The sequence below is a fragment of the Canis lupus genome, chromosome 6 (genome assembly GCF_003254725.2).
Source record: "Canis lupus dingo isolate Sandy chromosome 6, ASM325472v2, whole genome shotgun sequence".
NCBI lineage: Eukaryota > Metazoa > Chordata > Mammalia > Carnivora > Canidae > Canis > Canis lupus.
Genome location: NC_064248.1, coordinates 30,033,403 through 30,047,919, shown reverse-complemented (window position 1 = coordinate 30,047,919; position 14,517 = coordinate 30,033,403). Strand labels below are relative to the sequence as shown.

The 14,517-nt window shown below is 46.7% G+C and overlaps 1 protein-coding gene across 2 annotated transcripts in view; it reads right to left on the bottom strand.

Annotated features, from left to right (window-relative positions):
* The window catches only part of CPPED1 (calcineurin like phosphoesterase domain containing 1), a 98,306-nt gene extending 93,377 nt beyond the window's left edge, over positions 1-4,929 (bottom strand). Inside the window, exon 1 of one of the 2 annotated variants that reach the window (XM_025416473.3) lies at positions 4,797-4,929. In XM_025416473.3, coding sequence (XP_025272258.1) covers positions 4,797-4,866 — 70 coding nt within the window. In that variant the 5' untranslated portion in view covers positions 4,867-4,929. Of the gene's footprint in view, positions 1-4,037; positions 4,143-4,796 lie in introns of those variants that run through there. The other variant, XM_049111380.1, reaches the window with a different exon arrangement.
* Between the last annotated feature and the right edge of the window lie 9,588 nt (positions 4,930-14,517).

Below are 14,517 nucleotides of genomic sequence, written 5' to 3'. Positions count from 1 at the left end.
TAAATGTAGTAGTTTAAACTAGAATACTCTTAGAAGAAACACAGAAGTCAATCTTCACGATTTGGGGTTAGGCAAAGGTCTCTTAGGACATCAAAAGCACAAATGATAAAAGAAAAAGGTGATAATTTGGAACTTCATCAAAATTAAAAATTCTGATGCTGCATAGGTTATCATCAAGCAAGGGAAAGGAGAATCCACAGAATTGGAGAAGATATTTGCAAACCATTGATTTGATAAGGGATCTATATTCAACATATATAAAGAATTGTAACAACTCAATGAAAACACAACCCAATTATAAATGGGGCAAAAGACCTGAAAAGATATTTCTTCAAAAATATACAAATGGCCAGTCAGCACAGGAAAAGATGTTCAACATCATTAGTCTTTAAGAAAATACCACAATGAGATATCAATTCACACCCATATGGTTGATTATAATAAAAAAGAGAGATACGACAAGTGATAAGTGCGTTGGCAGGGATATAAGGAGGTGTGGATCCATATATCTTGGTGATGTGAACGTAAAATAGTGCAGCTCCTTTGGAAAACAGTTTGGAAGTTCCTCAAAATGTCAAATATACTTATATGACCCAGCAATTCCAATCTTAGGCATATACTCAAGAGAAATGAAACATATGTCCATACAAAGATCTGTATGTGGATGTTCACATCAGCTTTATTCCTAACAGCCAGTGTTCATTTGGGAAACGTCTGCCAACGTCCAAATGTACATCAATACGTACTTGGATAAACAAGACATGATTTCCCACACAATGGAATGTCAATTCAGTAAAAAGGAACAGAGTGCTGATATCTGCCCAACATAAGAGAATCTTGAGGATTATGCTAAGAAGCCAGTCACAAAAGAACACAGATTGTAATTCCATTTATATGAAATGTCCAGAAAAGGCAAAGCTATGGAGGTAAATTAGTAGTTGCCTGTGTGAGGAGTGGAAACAGGAACAGACTATAAATGGGCACAAAGTTTCTTTTTTTGGGAAATAGAAAGGTTCTAAAACCCTGACACTGTACCACTGTAAATTTATTAAAAATCACTGAACTGTGAACTTAAAATGAGTCAATGTTATGGTATCTCGATAAAGTCACTAAAATATAGAAAAGCAAAAAAAATAAATAAAAAAAAGACACTCAAAAATAAAAGCTCATTTTTTCTCTTAGACTTGTTATGATGAGAATGTTTTACACACTAATTTTGATTGATGATGATGATGATGATAATAATGAGGAGGGGATAAATAATCAAAATTCTTGTCTTATGCACAGGAGCCCTTCTTAAATAAGAGATAACTGGTTTGGCCTGGACGTATGACATAATTAAAAGCATTTATTTCATTTTCTTCACTGATCTGTTAGAATTTTTCCAATACAATATTTTCAAGACCCCATTCAGACCTCAATAAACATTTTCAGGTCTAGTAGTTCTAGAAGAGGCCTTAGGTGATACCTGGAAGAGATGGGGCAAGTTATTTTTTTTGGGTGCTCCACTTATATTCTGCCACGTGAGAGGGTTTCCAGAGGCGACCGAGAAATATTCAGGACTGGTGAGGAGCTGTTTCAGCTCCTCTGAAACAGCTGCAGAGATTTAAAATGTCCAGGGAAATCATCTTTTTAAGAAAACCACCAAAGAGCCCTATCCTCTAAGGGGGCAGGGGGAACATTCTGGTGGTAAAAATAAAACTGGAAAAAAGAACAGCTTAGGACCTAAAAACAAATAAACATGGGTAATTTTTAAAACCAATTTTACCTTGATAGTTCTCCTTTTTAGAATTTCTTCAAAACTGATGTCATGAACTTTTCAGAAAAACAATTATTTGCTAGGATAAAGTGTAGCCTTGATTAGGGTGTATGTGTCGAGGAAATATAATTATCAATTTGCCTAATTTTTTTTTTTTTTTTTTTTTATTTATTTACTTATGATAGTCACAGAGAGAGAGAGAGAGAGGCAGAGACACAGGCAGAGGGAGAAGCAGGCTCCATGCATCGGGAGCCTGACGTGGGATTCGATCCCGGGTCTCCAGGATCGCGCCCTGGGCCAAAGGCAGGCGCCAAACCGCTGCGCCACCCAGGGATCCCCTCAATTTGCCTAATTAAAATGAATATTTGAACATGCCTGAGGAATGTGCACCTTTCTCAAATGAGAGGTGTACAATTTACTTTTTATAAACATCTGTTGATGGAGCCTCGCAGACTGTGTTAACAAGGAACGGATGCCTGAGGCCAAGCTTCACGTACAATACTCCCGGAAGAAGTGCACGTCGTACTGCCACTCCTATAAATTACCAGGGGGGAAACAGTCTTAAAGTGCTTACCACAGACTGTTGTATGCCCCCCAAAGTTTCATGTTGAAACCCAAACCCCAACATGATGATATATGGAGGCGGGGCCTCATGGGAGGCAGGGGGGAGGGTGTGTGTGGGGGGTGATGAGGTCAGGAGGGCTGAGTGATGAGATTAATGCCTTTTGGAAGAGACCCCAGGGTGCTCATTCCCCGATTCCCCCGAGGGCACAGCAAGAAGATGGTTGTCTGTGAACCAGGAAGGTTTGCGCCCATTCGCATCTCGCTGGCACCTTCATCCTGGACTTCCAGCCTCCAGAACTGTGAGAAGCATCTGTTGTTTATACGCCACCCAGTCCACAGTGCTTGGTTACGACAGCCTGAATGGACTAAGACAGCACTCTTCGGTTCCCCTGCCAGGCGCTTTCGCTAATTCTGAAGGGGGCTTTGAGGAGCGAGTGTATGAGGGTTATAAGGGAATCTGATCAGTGTCCTTGTTTCCTCACACATGCAGCTTCAAACTCTGATGCTTTAGGTAAAGACCAAAGTCCTCAATTACTTATCCCCCCACCCTGCCCACCACCATCCTCCTTCTCATAGAACACCACAGCCCCCAGTCTTCCCTTTCGCATCCCGCCAGGCCGCAGATTTTTACACCTGCTCCATCCACCGTCCACGATGCTCTTTCCTCCCTTTATAGTCATCCTCCTGCAATCAGGTAACACACCCCTTCCTCAGGGAAGATACTCAGCAACGGAATGTATACAGTAGATACGTGTACAATGGACTACTGCCCAAGAGGAAAGTGCATGAACTAGAGCTTCTGACATCAATATGGATAAATCCCAAACCTCACGTTGGGCAAAAAAGTCCTATCAAACTATTTTGAAGATGGGCACTACGGCCAACTATGTTTTCTAAAACCTGCCACAGCTACATTTCTGGCCCCGACACAGTCTTCCAGAACCTTGCTACTCCTCACCAAGAGCTGCAAAGAAGAAAAGAACAAGGTTTTAGGGCGGAAATCTTGAGGAGAAACGTATTTTAAATAGGCTAGCCAAGAGCACCTGGGTGGCTCAGCAGTTGACCATCTGCCTTTGGCTCAGGGTGTGATCTCGGGGTCCTGGCAAGTCCCCCATCGGGGTCCCTGCATGGAGCCTGCTTCTCCCTCTGCCTCTCTCTCTCTCTCTCCTCTCTCTAATAAAGCCTTTGGAAAAGAAGAAAAAAATAGGCTAGCCAAGGGAAAACCTGACCCTGAGAAAGTGACTGAACTTTATATACAGTTTGGAAGCTCAGAAAGAGAGGGCCAGGCTCCACCAGCCCAGCTACTAGCTATGGGAGCTGGAGAAAAGAAAGCCCTTGGAGAAAAACCGTGTGGCAGCAGAACTGGGCAGAGGTCAGGACGTCATGCATGAAGCAAGAAAGGTGAGCGCACCCACCAGACCATGCAGGGCACCATGGGGTGGGGGGTAGGGAGCACGGCTCACAAAACTGGTGAGTGCATGAGAGGGGAGCCTGACTTCTGGCAGCAAAAAACCTAAGAGGACCAAGCAACAAGCAATGTGCCAGCTTCCTGCCTTGGGCCCCCAGGGCTAACATCCACTTAGCACCTCACCTGCATAAGCACACAGCGGGTCCAGAGGTTGGATTACAAGAATACCCTTCATCGGAAAGTATGCTCATAAATTGAATTTAGCTAAAAAGAAAGAGGCACCTGAGTGGCTCAGCGGTTGCGCACCTGTCTTTGGCTCTGGGCGTGATCCCGGGGTCCTGGGATCGGGCTCCCTGCATGGAGCCTGCTTCTCCCTCTGCCTGTGTTGTGTCTCATGAATAAACAAAATTTTTTTTAAATCTTTAAAATAAATAAAAAGAAAATACATGCATCTAAAAAAAAAAAAAAAAAGCAAAACGACGTAACACTTTTGCATTTTACAAGGAGCCCGAGTAAATGCAGACCCCCTCCGGAGCTCCTGCACCCTGCCCCCTGCCCCCTGCCCCGCCCTCCACATGCTGCAGGAAGCCAGCGGGACGACGGGAGCCTAAGATACAGGCTGGGGGCCTGCAGGGGCACAGCCGCGCGCAACAACAGCGAGGATGCTCTTCCCGGTTTGCAGGTGGGGAAACTGAGGCCGAGCCGCCCTGCTGGGGCACGCGTGCAAGGCAGGGCCGCCAGCAAGCGAAGTGCACTGCCCGCGCGCCCGGGAAGCACGCTTTGCTGCCTCAGTGCATCGCCTCCTGTCTCGGTCTCTCTCTGGGATGCGGAGGCCGGCGAGGCCGCGCCGCCCGCACACCTGCTCCCCGGCCGCGCCCCTCGAAGCCCTGGGCGCGGGCGGCGCGGCAGCTATTGCGGTCCCCGGCTCCCGCCCGCGGGGCAGGTGCAGCCCTCGAAGCCGTCCGGCTGGAGGCGCGCGCGGCCGCACCGACGGTTCCGCCGACGGAAGGTGCCGCAGCCTGAAGTCCCCGCTCCTCCCCTCCCCCGGCGGAAGGCCGGCCGTACCTGAGGGAAACGCGTCCAGGGTCCTGCCCCGGGCTCTGCGGAAAACACCCCCCGCCTCCGCAGCCGACATGGCGAGCGAGTTTCCCGGCTCCCCTGAGGACACAGTGGCGCGGGAGGGAACGGCAGGACGCCGCTACAGTCCCAACCGCCGGGCCCGTGTGGCCGGGCGGCGCCCTCTGCTCGGGGCGGGGCCGCTCGGGGCGCCGCTGGTGCTGCCTGGGCGAGGCGGAAGCGCGAGCGGCCCCTCTGGGATCGACTGCGGCGCCTGGACCTGGGCCTGGATGCAGGCGTGCAGGGGATGCTCTGCAGCTCAGGCGGCGGGGGGCGACCGCGGGGTTTCCCTCCTCCCCCCCTCCAGCTCCCCCGGAGGCGGCCTGCCCTGGTTTCACAGGTGCAAACACGGGGCGCCCAGTTAAGTTGGAATTTGAGACGCACGATGAATGATGGTTCAGCGTAAGTATAGCCCACGCGGCATTTGGGATATACTTACCCTAAAATTGTTTTCGTGATCTGAGATTCCACTTTAACTGGAGCTCCTGCATTTCATCCAACAACCCTACCTTAGGCGGGGTAGGGGGGAGGTCCGAAGCGCTGGGCCCTGTCTCAGGACAGTCCTCCAAGCTCCACCCCCCCCCTCCACTGTGACCCAGGAGCCCTGATCATGAGGCATCTTCACCATCACGCTGTTACTGTCATCATCGCTCCCTCGGAATCGTAGCTCACCTCCGCTGCACATGAGCGCCAGGGCTGTCGTGAGCTGCGTGTGTCAGAAGGGGAGACTGACGCCCAGAGAGGTGGCGCAGTTTGCACGAGGTGACACACCTGCAAAAGCAGTGAAGCGGCCACCGACCCAAACCAGGACCTGTCTAGGAAAAAGAAGGGGGAAAAAAAAGCTCTTGCACCACGCTGCTGTAGGCTGGTGTTTGTCAACGTGGTTAAAAACAAATTCCGGGAGGGGTGGCACCTGCCGAAGCCGAATCTCTAGGAGAAGGGTCTGGCTTTAAAAAAAAAAAAAAAAAAAAAAAAAATCATTTATTTATTCATGATAGAAAGAGAGAGAGGCAGAGACACAGGCAGAGGGAGAAGCAGGCCCCATGCAGGGACCCTGACGTGGGACTCGATCCCGGGTCTGTCTCCAGGATGATGCCCTGGGCCTAAGGCAGGTGCTAAACCACTGAGCCACCCAAGGATCCCCAAGGGTCTGGCTTTAACTCCTTATGAGGTTCTTTTGATCCATCAGGTTGGGAACTTCTCAACTAGCTGCCTACATCCAGGAGACTCGTCCTCCAATCTTGGACAAGAGTTCTAATAGTAAATGGTAAGTCCTGGGTAAGTATTAGGCATTCACTCTCATCATCACTAGTCACCGTATCGCTATTCCCTGCGTGTGGTCTGCCCCCCTCCTCCCCAGGAGGACTGTCAGGAAACATTCAAGAGGGAATGACAAAATGAAAACTAAAAAATCCCAATGGGGACCTCAAGACCCTGCAAGTTCCAGCTCCGGCCCGCCTCTCACCCAGTAACTGTCCTCTTTCAGTTCCTTAAACATGCAAATCCAGTTCCCTATTTTTGCACATGCGGTTCCTTCTGCTTAGAATGCACCTGCCTGGGTAGCTCAGTGCTTTAGCACCGCCTTTGGCCCAGGGTGTGACCCTGGAGACCTGGGATCGAGTCCCACGTCAGGCTCCCTGCATGGGGCCTGCTTCTCCCTCTGCCTGTGTCTCTGCCCCTCAGTCTCTCTCTATCTTCATGAATAAATAAATAAAATCTTAAAAAAATATAGAATGCACCTGCGCATTTAAACTTCAAGGCCTCTGCTTAAATCACACTTCCAAGGAGAGGCTTTAGCCCCCCACACACTTGCACACACCCTTCCTATCGAAAGCAGGTTTCCTCCTTGTTCTTTTTGTAACTCTCTGTTCTTGTCTCTTATAGATAGCCCTTTGCACAGTTGGCGCTATTGCCACACGTGATAATTATTTACAGATGTACTCATTTGTTTCAGGTGTTATTATTTGTCCCCGATGTCTTTCCCAACTCAACTGTTAAAGTCCACATGGGTGGTTACCTCAACTGCCTTGCTCACCAGGAAGGGTGCTTGAGGCATAGACACTCCAGTGCTGCTGCATGAATATAAATAGATTATGAATATCTTGACAGTATAGCCTGATTTGAACCTGGGCAGTGGTTGGGCATAGCTCTATTGGTAGTGATGATGAGGAACCTCAGAACGACACGGGAACCATTGAATGCTAATAATGGGTGCAACCAAACCTTGTCTGCCACTGGGTCCCAGCAGCTTCTTAGCCTCATTGCCTGCCCATCTTCGCCTCATCACTGTATAGGTGGGCGGTCCCACTCTCCTCTGACCGTGGTCTTCCAGTTCATACCCTTTTCTGTTCAGCTGTCTGCCTGGCAGCATGAGAAGAGGGTATTCCTGGGCAGCTGGGCCTGTCCAGTCCATTTCCCAGCTGTGCAACCCTGAGCAATTCACATCATCCTTCTGAGCTTCAGCATCTTCATTTAAAATGAGATAATCGGGGGACGCCTGGGTTGCTCAGTGGTTGAGCGTCCGCCTTTGGCCCAGGGTGTGATCCTGGAGTCCTGGGATCAAGTTCCACATCGGGGTCCCTGCATGGAGCCTGCTTCTCCCTCTGCCTGTGTCTCTGTTCCTCTCTCTGTGTGTCTCTCATGAATAAATAAATAAAATCTTTAAAAATAAATAAAATTAGATAATTGTAACACCAACCTCATTTGCTTTTGTGATAAATCAGTGAAGCTCTGAGCAGTTTCCAAAACATACCAGGTGCCTCATACGTTTTTTTCTGAGTCAAAACTGTTACTATTATTGTTAGACTATCCCTTCAACCCATTCTTTTCTAGTCAAAAGTCTCCTTTTTTCAAGATTAGGTGTTCAGGGGTCATCTCTTATATCAGTCAGGCATCGTGTCACAGCAAATAACCAAAAATCACTTCAAATTGGTTTAATAAGAAAAGGAATCCATTGACATAAACAAAAAACCCCATGCAGCTTCAGGTGAGGTTTGATCAAGTTGCTCGTATGACGTTATAAGAACCCAACTTCTCTCCATTTATCCTCAGTCTCCATGTAGAGAACTCCTTCCCACCACTTGAAAGTTCCAGGCTCCCCCTTCTAGGAGCAGAATGGCTACCACAGTTCTAGACCGCACCCTCATGAGACACCATCTAGGGAGGAGAAGGAAAAAGGGTCTCTTTTTCTCAAAACCCCCAGCAAACATTCGGTTTCATCACCGCAATGCCACTTGGAATATGTGCTTCTTTCTGAAGCAAGGTCAGAAGATAAATAGCATGTTTAGACTGGCTTAAGCTATAAGGGCCACCCCTGGAGGAGTGGTATCGATATCACTCAAACCACCTGCCTGAAGATGAAGAGCCTAGTTCTCTTAAAATGACACATGGATACCCTGATTGCCCTGAGAAAGGGGGGAATGGCTAATTAAAAAAAAAAAAAAAAAAAAGAACCGACAGAGAATCCACTGTATTCCCTCCCCATGCACAAGTGAGGGTTGGAGTGAGGGGAGGGAGAGCATATCAGCCAGCGACTACCATGCCTCCTCTCCACCCTTTAGAAACTGTCCTTTTTCTCCACCCACCCCTTGTAACAGCAGGTCCAATTGTGTTGTTACTTAGAAACCCAGGTATATAATTAAGAACACTAGTTGCTGTACTGGACTCTATTATAGCTTCACTCCATGAAGCCAACAGAACAATCTGTCTTAATACTCAAAGGCCCCTATGTTGCTGAGGTTTTTTAGTTCTTCCATCTACTCCTTAGAGATCTTCCGTCTCCTTCTCACTGTCAGGCTGTGAACTTCGGCTTCTCACCATTTCTGGAATCTCCCCGTAGCAAGTCCTCACTCTACCTCCTTCTCTGGTTTCTTGTCTGCCCATGTTTGTGAAACCAGATGACAAAGGTTGTTAGGATTATGAGCCAGGTTGGTTTACAGATTTGAGCCAGGAGGCCTGGCATATGAGTTCAAAGCCTCATTTAAAGGAAAGTGCTTAGGCTTGACTTCAGTGGATGTAGTCATTCCCAGGTGGACTGTGTGATGGTTAAGTTTTATGTCAAATTGGCTGGCCCCCAGTGCCAAGATATTTGGTCAAGCATTATTCTGGATGTCTCTGCCAGAGTGGTCTTAAGATGAGATTTACCTTTCAGTTGGTGGACTTTGAGAAGAGCACGTTGGCCTCCACAATGTGGGTGGGCCTCGTCCAATCAGTTGAAGATCTGAATAGAACAAAAGAGTGATTCCTCAAGCATGAGGGTATTCAGCCAGCAGATGGCCTTTGGATTTCAACTGCAGCATTGGCTCTTCCTGGTTCTCCAGCCTCCTGGCTCACTTTGCAGATTTTGGACTTGCCAGCCTCCATAGCTGTGTGAGCCAATTCCTTAAAATAAATCTCTTTCTATATGTCTACACATTTTTGCTTCTGTTCCTCTAAAGAACCCTGACTCACACAGATTGTTCAGAGGTCTTTTTTGGAAGTGTTAAAGTCCCAGAGTGAGGCTTTAATTCAGGTTGGTATCATTCTGGAAGGAAGGATAGTATTCTGATACAGCACATTTGAACTAGGTGGAAATGTGAGACACAAGACAATGACTCAGCAATGTGGGCACCAATTTGTCCCTGGGGCACCAGACGCCCCTCACCATTACCCACTCGTGACCTGCACTTTTTCAGCTGACACTCAGAAATCAGGGACTAGGGAATGCGATGGGGTCAAGGCGAAGGGCAGCCCATGAGGATGTCAATTTTATACACGTGATTGTTTTTTTAAAATTGAAAATAAATAGATTGGACCAGGTTGACATGCTGTGTGTACTTCAGACCCCAAAAGTTGGTGTTTTTTTGTGTATTTTTAAAAAATTTATTGACTTCACTGATATCGTCACAGTGTTGGCATTAACAGGACTTCCACGATTTCTCCCCTTTTCAGGGTGTTAGAGAATTTCTGAAATGTTTGAGATGTACCTACGTTCAAAGTTAAATCCTGTCCTTTTAGATGTCATTGCAACTCTCTTGGGTAAGCCACAGAGCTCATAGATTGTGTTTTCATCGTTAGAAAGAAAATATAACCATTAGGTGAGCTACTATGTGTAATTATCGTTTATGAGTGCCTGCCAGGTCTTTATGTGCACAGTCTCTCCTGTTAGCCCTCAAACAAAAGAAAGTCTCACCTCATTTTAAAAATGAGACTATGGAGCCACAGAGGAAGCCAAGTAATGTGCCCGGAGTCATCCCACCACTTGCCAAAATAGCGAAGCCTACGGCCCTCTTTTTACCCTGTTTCTGCCTCTCACGTTCAATTTCCATGTCTGTTTGGCACCAGTCCTCCTTGCTGCCCACCATTTGGCTTAAAGAGTTTAAGTCTTAAAAAAAAAAAAAAAAAAAAAAAAAAAAGAGTTTAAGTCTTTGAAAACTTGTCCCATTTGGGTGCAAAGCACTTACACTGTTCTGTCACATGACCTAAATGTAAGCTCATTCTACATACCAGCTCTGTGACCTTGGGCAAGTCACGTAACCTCTCCGGGCTATGTTTTCCTCAGCCGCAGAGTGAGCATGACCATGTCCACAGCAGAGTTTGGGGCAGGATTCGGTGAAGTGGCATATTTAAAGTAGGTCTCACAGCACATAATAATTGCTCAGTAAATGGCTTGTTCTTTTTGTGGTCATTACTCTCTCAGCCAAGCTCCTGAACACCTTCCAGCATGGCAAGGCCTTCAGACTTCTTGTTTACAGAGACGGTGGCTTCTGGACATTTAGAACCTGGACAGAAGAATTTGAGCTTGAAAACCATTCCCAGCGAAACCTCACGCTGTCAGAAGTCCTCTCACGTGTCCCTGTTTCTCCAGATTGATCTGACCATGACGGTAGCCACCAGCCACACACGACTACTTCCACCAATCAAAAATAAATAAAAGTTAAATGACAGTTCTCCAGGTACACCAGGCACATTTCAAGTGTGCAATAGCCACACGTGGCTAGGATGACCAGAGTTTAGGGGAAGAAGAGCCAGGACACTCAGTTAAATCAGAACTCCAGATAAAGTATGTCCCAACATACAAGAAAAAAAAGTCACATGTTGTTTATCTGAATTCACATTTAACTGGGCATCATATTTTCTCTGGCTGGGGCTTCTATGCTGGACATCAGAGATGTGGAGCATTCCCATCATTATAGAAATTTTTATTGGACAGCACTGCTTCCGAACCTCAGTGAGCCATTTGAAGTCAATGAACCCTGTTACTTGTGTCCTTCTGTCCAACTGTATATGATGGGCACTCAGAGCATGAACAGCTGGAAGTGTCCCGGACTACTATAATAAACTTCTTGGCCTTTGAAGCAGTTCATACTAATTACTCAAGTTCTTTTTCATCCAAAACACTTTAATTTCCTCATTTAGGCTTTTGTTCCTCCTTTCTTTCTTTTTCTTTTCTTTCTTTCTTTCTTTCTTTCTTTCTTTCTTTCTTTCTTTCTTTCTTTCTTTCTTTCTTTTTCTTTCTTTTTTTTTTTAACTGCCCTACAGTGCTTAGCACCCCTTGTAAATCATTTCTGGCATGATTGTATAGGGGCTTATTCTTTCCTTTTTTTTTTTTAAGATTTTATTTATTTATTCATGAGAGACACAGAGAGAGAGAGAGACAGGAAGAGACACAGGCAGAGGGGACACACAGACACAGGCTCCATGCAGGGAGCCCAACGTGAGACTCGATCCCAGGTCTCCAGGATCATACCCTGGGCCGAAGGTGGTGCTAAACCGCTGGGCCACCTGGGCTTCCCTTACTCTTACTTTCCAATCTTTATTTTATTCATCTGTATCGTGAACTCAGCCACCCCAACTGTTTAAATATTTTGCAGTTACTCAGTGCCATGAAAAATCCTCTTTTCCCCCATTCTCAACAAGAATTAGCATTCTCCTGAAAGCTCTAAACCTTGCAACATAGACTTGAGATAGTGATGCGGTGTTGAGAACACCAGCACCGTACACATGAATGGCCCCACTTAGGGCCTGTTAACACTTTCAAAATTTGGCAAGTGGGTGCAGGGATCCATCCATCTTGCCACCCAAGACAGGCTTTCAACATAAGTTCCCTTTGCTTATGAAAATCTCCACGTTCTGACCTGGAGTGGCCTCCCTATTCTTCTCCCCATCTCTCCTTGCCCTCTGAGAACAGGGGCCAGTTTCATTTTACACCCGGGATGCTCCCAAGAGGATTATGAACCAACACAGAGCTCAACTCCCCAAGGCACGTGTGTATCTCCAGTGCCATAAACCAAGTGCCCAGAATAGGACCTGACCCATAGGAAGGCCTCAATCAATACATGTTGAATTCAATCAAATTTGCTTCTCAATTAAACTTACCTATGTTGACAGTCCCAAAGGCACATTTCAAATTCTGTTATTTCTGCATGTGCCTTCATATAGGATCGGTTTACAGTGAATGACAACAATAACAAAATCCTACCTACTTCAGCCCCACTGAGTGAGTCTCTCCCACTCGTGCTTTTCTTTCATTTGTCATGTGTCCATGCCAAGTCATTGCAGTTGGCTCCTGGCCCTCTCTGGAGAACATTTCTGCCACTGGGGGCTCAGGACCAAATTGAAAGTTGTCAGAAAACACTGTAGACACCTGTCCCTTCTTCTGTTTTCATTTCATTTGTTGGCCTTCATCCTGCTGGGCACTGTTTGAGTGGATCAGATCCTGTGTGTGGTAATGTTATAACAATACTTTGTTTCCCACAAAAAGGAATATATACATGGGTCTGAATCTGACAGGTCTTACTGGGTTTTGTTTTTCCAAAGCACTGGCCTCGTTCTTTGCTCACCTAATGTTCTGGAGAAGTAAGGGCTGTATCCAGCAGCACTCCAACAGCATAAGTCTGAGTTTTCTCTCTTGGGACTCTGACCACATTAGTCTCAGCAAGAGGTTCTCAACCCAATTGTGTGTCATCATCAATCACCTGAGGGGGTGGGGGGTTAAGCACGCATTCCCAGACTTTACCCTGGAGTGTCTGATTGGATAAGTCTTGAGTGAGGCCTGCGAATTGGTCTTAAAAATGTCCCAGGTGGAGTGCCTGGGTGGCTCAGTTGATTAAATATCTGACTCTTGATTTTAGCTTGGGTCATGATCTTGGGATCCTGGGATGGAGCACATGCGGGGCTCTGCACTCAGCAGGGAGTCTGCTTGTCCCTCTGTCTCTCCCCCTGTCCATGCTCTCTCTCTCTCTCTCAAATAAATAAATAAAATATTAAAAAAAAACCCACATATCCCAGGTGATTCTGGTATGCTGCTGGGGTGAAAGACTGCTTGTCTATACTCTTAAGATGAGGCCAACTATCTGAGTCAGGTGAACAGCTAGGAAACATTATAGCCTGTGGCTGTAGCAGGTCTGCTAAGAGAAGTGCAGTGACATTTGCTGCATCACTGGGCACTGGGATATGTGCCTTTTATTTTTTATTTATTTATTTATTCATTAGAAACACAGAGAGGAGAGAGAGAGAGAGACAGAGACACAGGCAGAGGAAGAAGCAGGCTCCATGCAGGGAGCCTGACATGGGACTCAATCCCAGGTCTCCAGGATCACGCCCTGGGCTGAAGGCAGCGCTAAACCGCTGCGCCACCCGGACTGCCCCGATATGTGCCTTTTAAATGGGATCTCATTTAAGTTTCAACACAATCTTGAGAGCTTGTATGTTGAAGTGTCTCCCTAGATTCATATCTATCCAGAACCTGTGTCTGTGACCTTATTTGGAGATAGGGTCTTTGAAGATGCAACTAAGTTAAGATGAGATCATTCTGGAGTAGGATGAGCCTGATCTGATGACTGGTGTCCTTATAAGAAGGGAAGAGGACACCTGGAGACACCCAGAGAAGAAAGCCATGTGATGAGAGATGCAGACATTGGAGTGACACATCTACAAGCCAAGGAACACCAAGGATTACAACCAGTACCTGCAGCTTGGAGAACAAGGAAGGATTCTCCTCTAGAACCTTCTGAGGAAGCACAGTCCTGCTGACACTTTGAGTTTTGACTTCCTGGCTCCAGAGTTGAGACAGACTCTATTTCTATTATTTTTTTTTTTTTTAAGATTTAAGATTTTATTTATTTACTTGTGAGATAGAGAGAGCATGAGCAGGGGGAGGAGCAAAGGGAGAGGGACAAGCAGACTCCGTGCTGAGTGCTGAGCCAGAGGTGAGTCTCCATCGCAGGATCCTGAGTTTGTGACCTGAGCTGAAATCAAGAGCCAGATGCTCAAACAACTGAGCCACCCAAGCACCCTTCTATTTCTGTTATTTTAAGCCACCCAGTTGGTGGTAATTTGTTATGGTAGCTCTAGAAAACAAATACAGATTTGTATAATTGCCATTTGGCAGATGAGGAAACAGAGGCAGTGTGAATGACGCAGAGAAGTTAGACGTGGGCTCTATCCCTGAAATCTCTCCCGGGGACTGTAGGGAAGCACCATGTGCATACGGAGAGCTTGGGCTCTGGAGGAGACAGACCTGGGAAGCATCTCAGCTCCATCACTTACTTGCCATCTGACCTCAGGCAAGCCCCCTAGTGTCCACCGAGCCATGGTGTCCTCACTTTCACAATGGAATATTTCATAGAATTTTGGAGAAGATGAGGTGAGAAACTGTGGGAAAGACACCTCGACTGGTACATGATGGGCT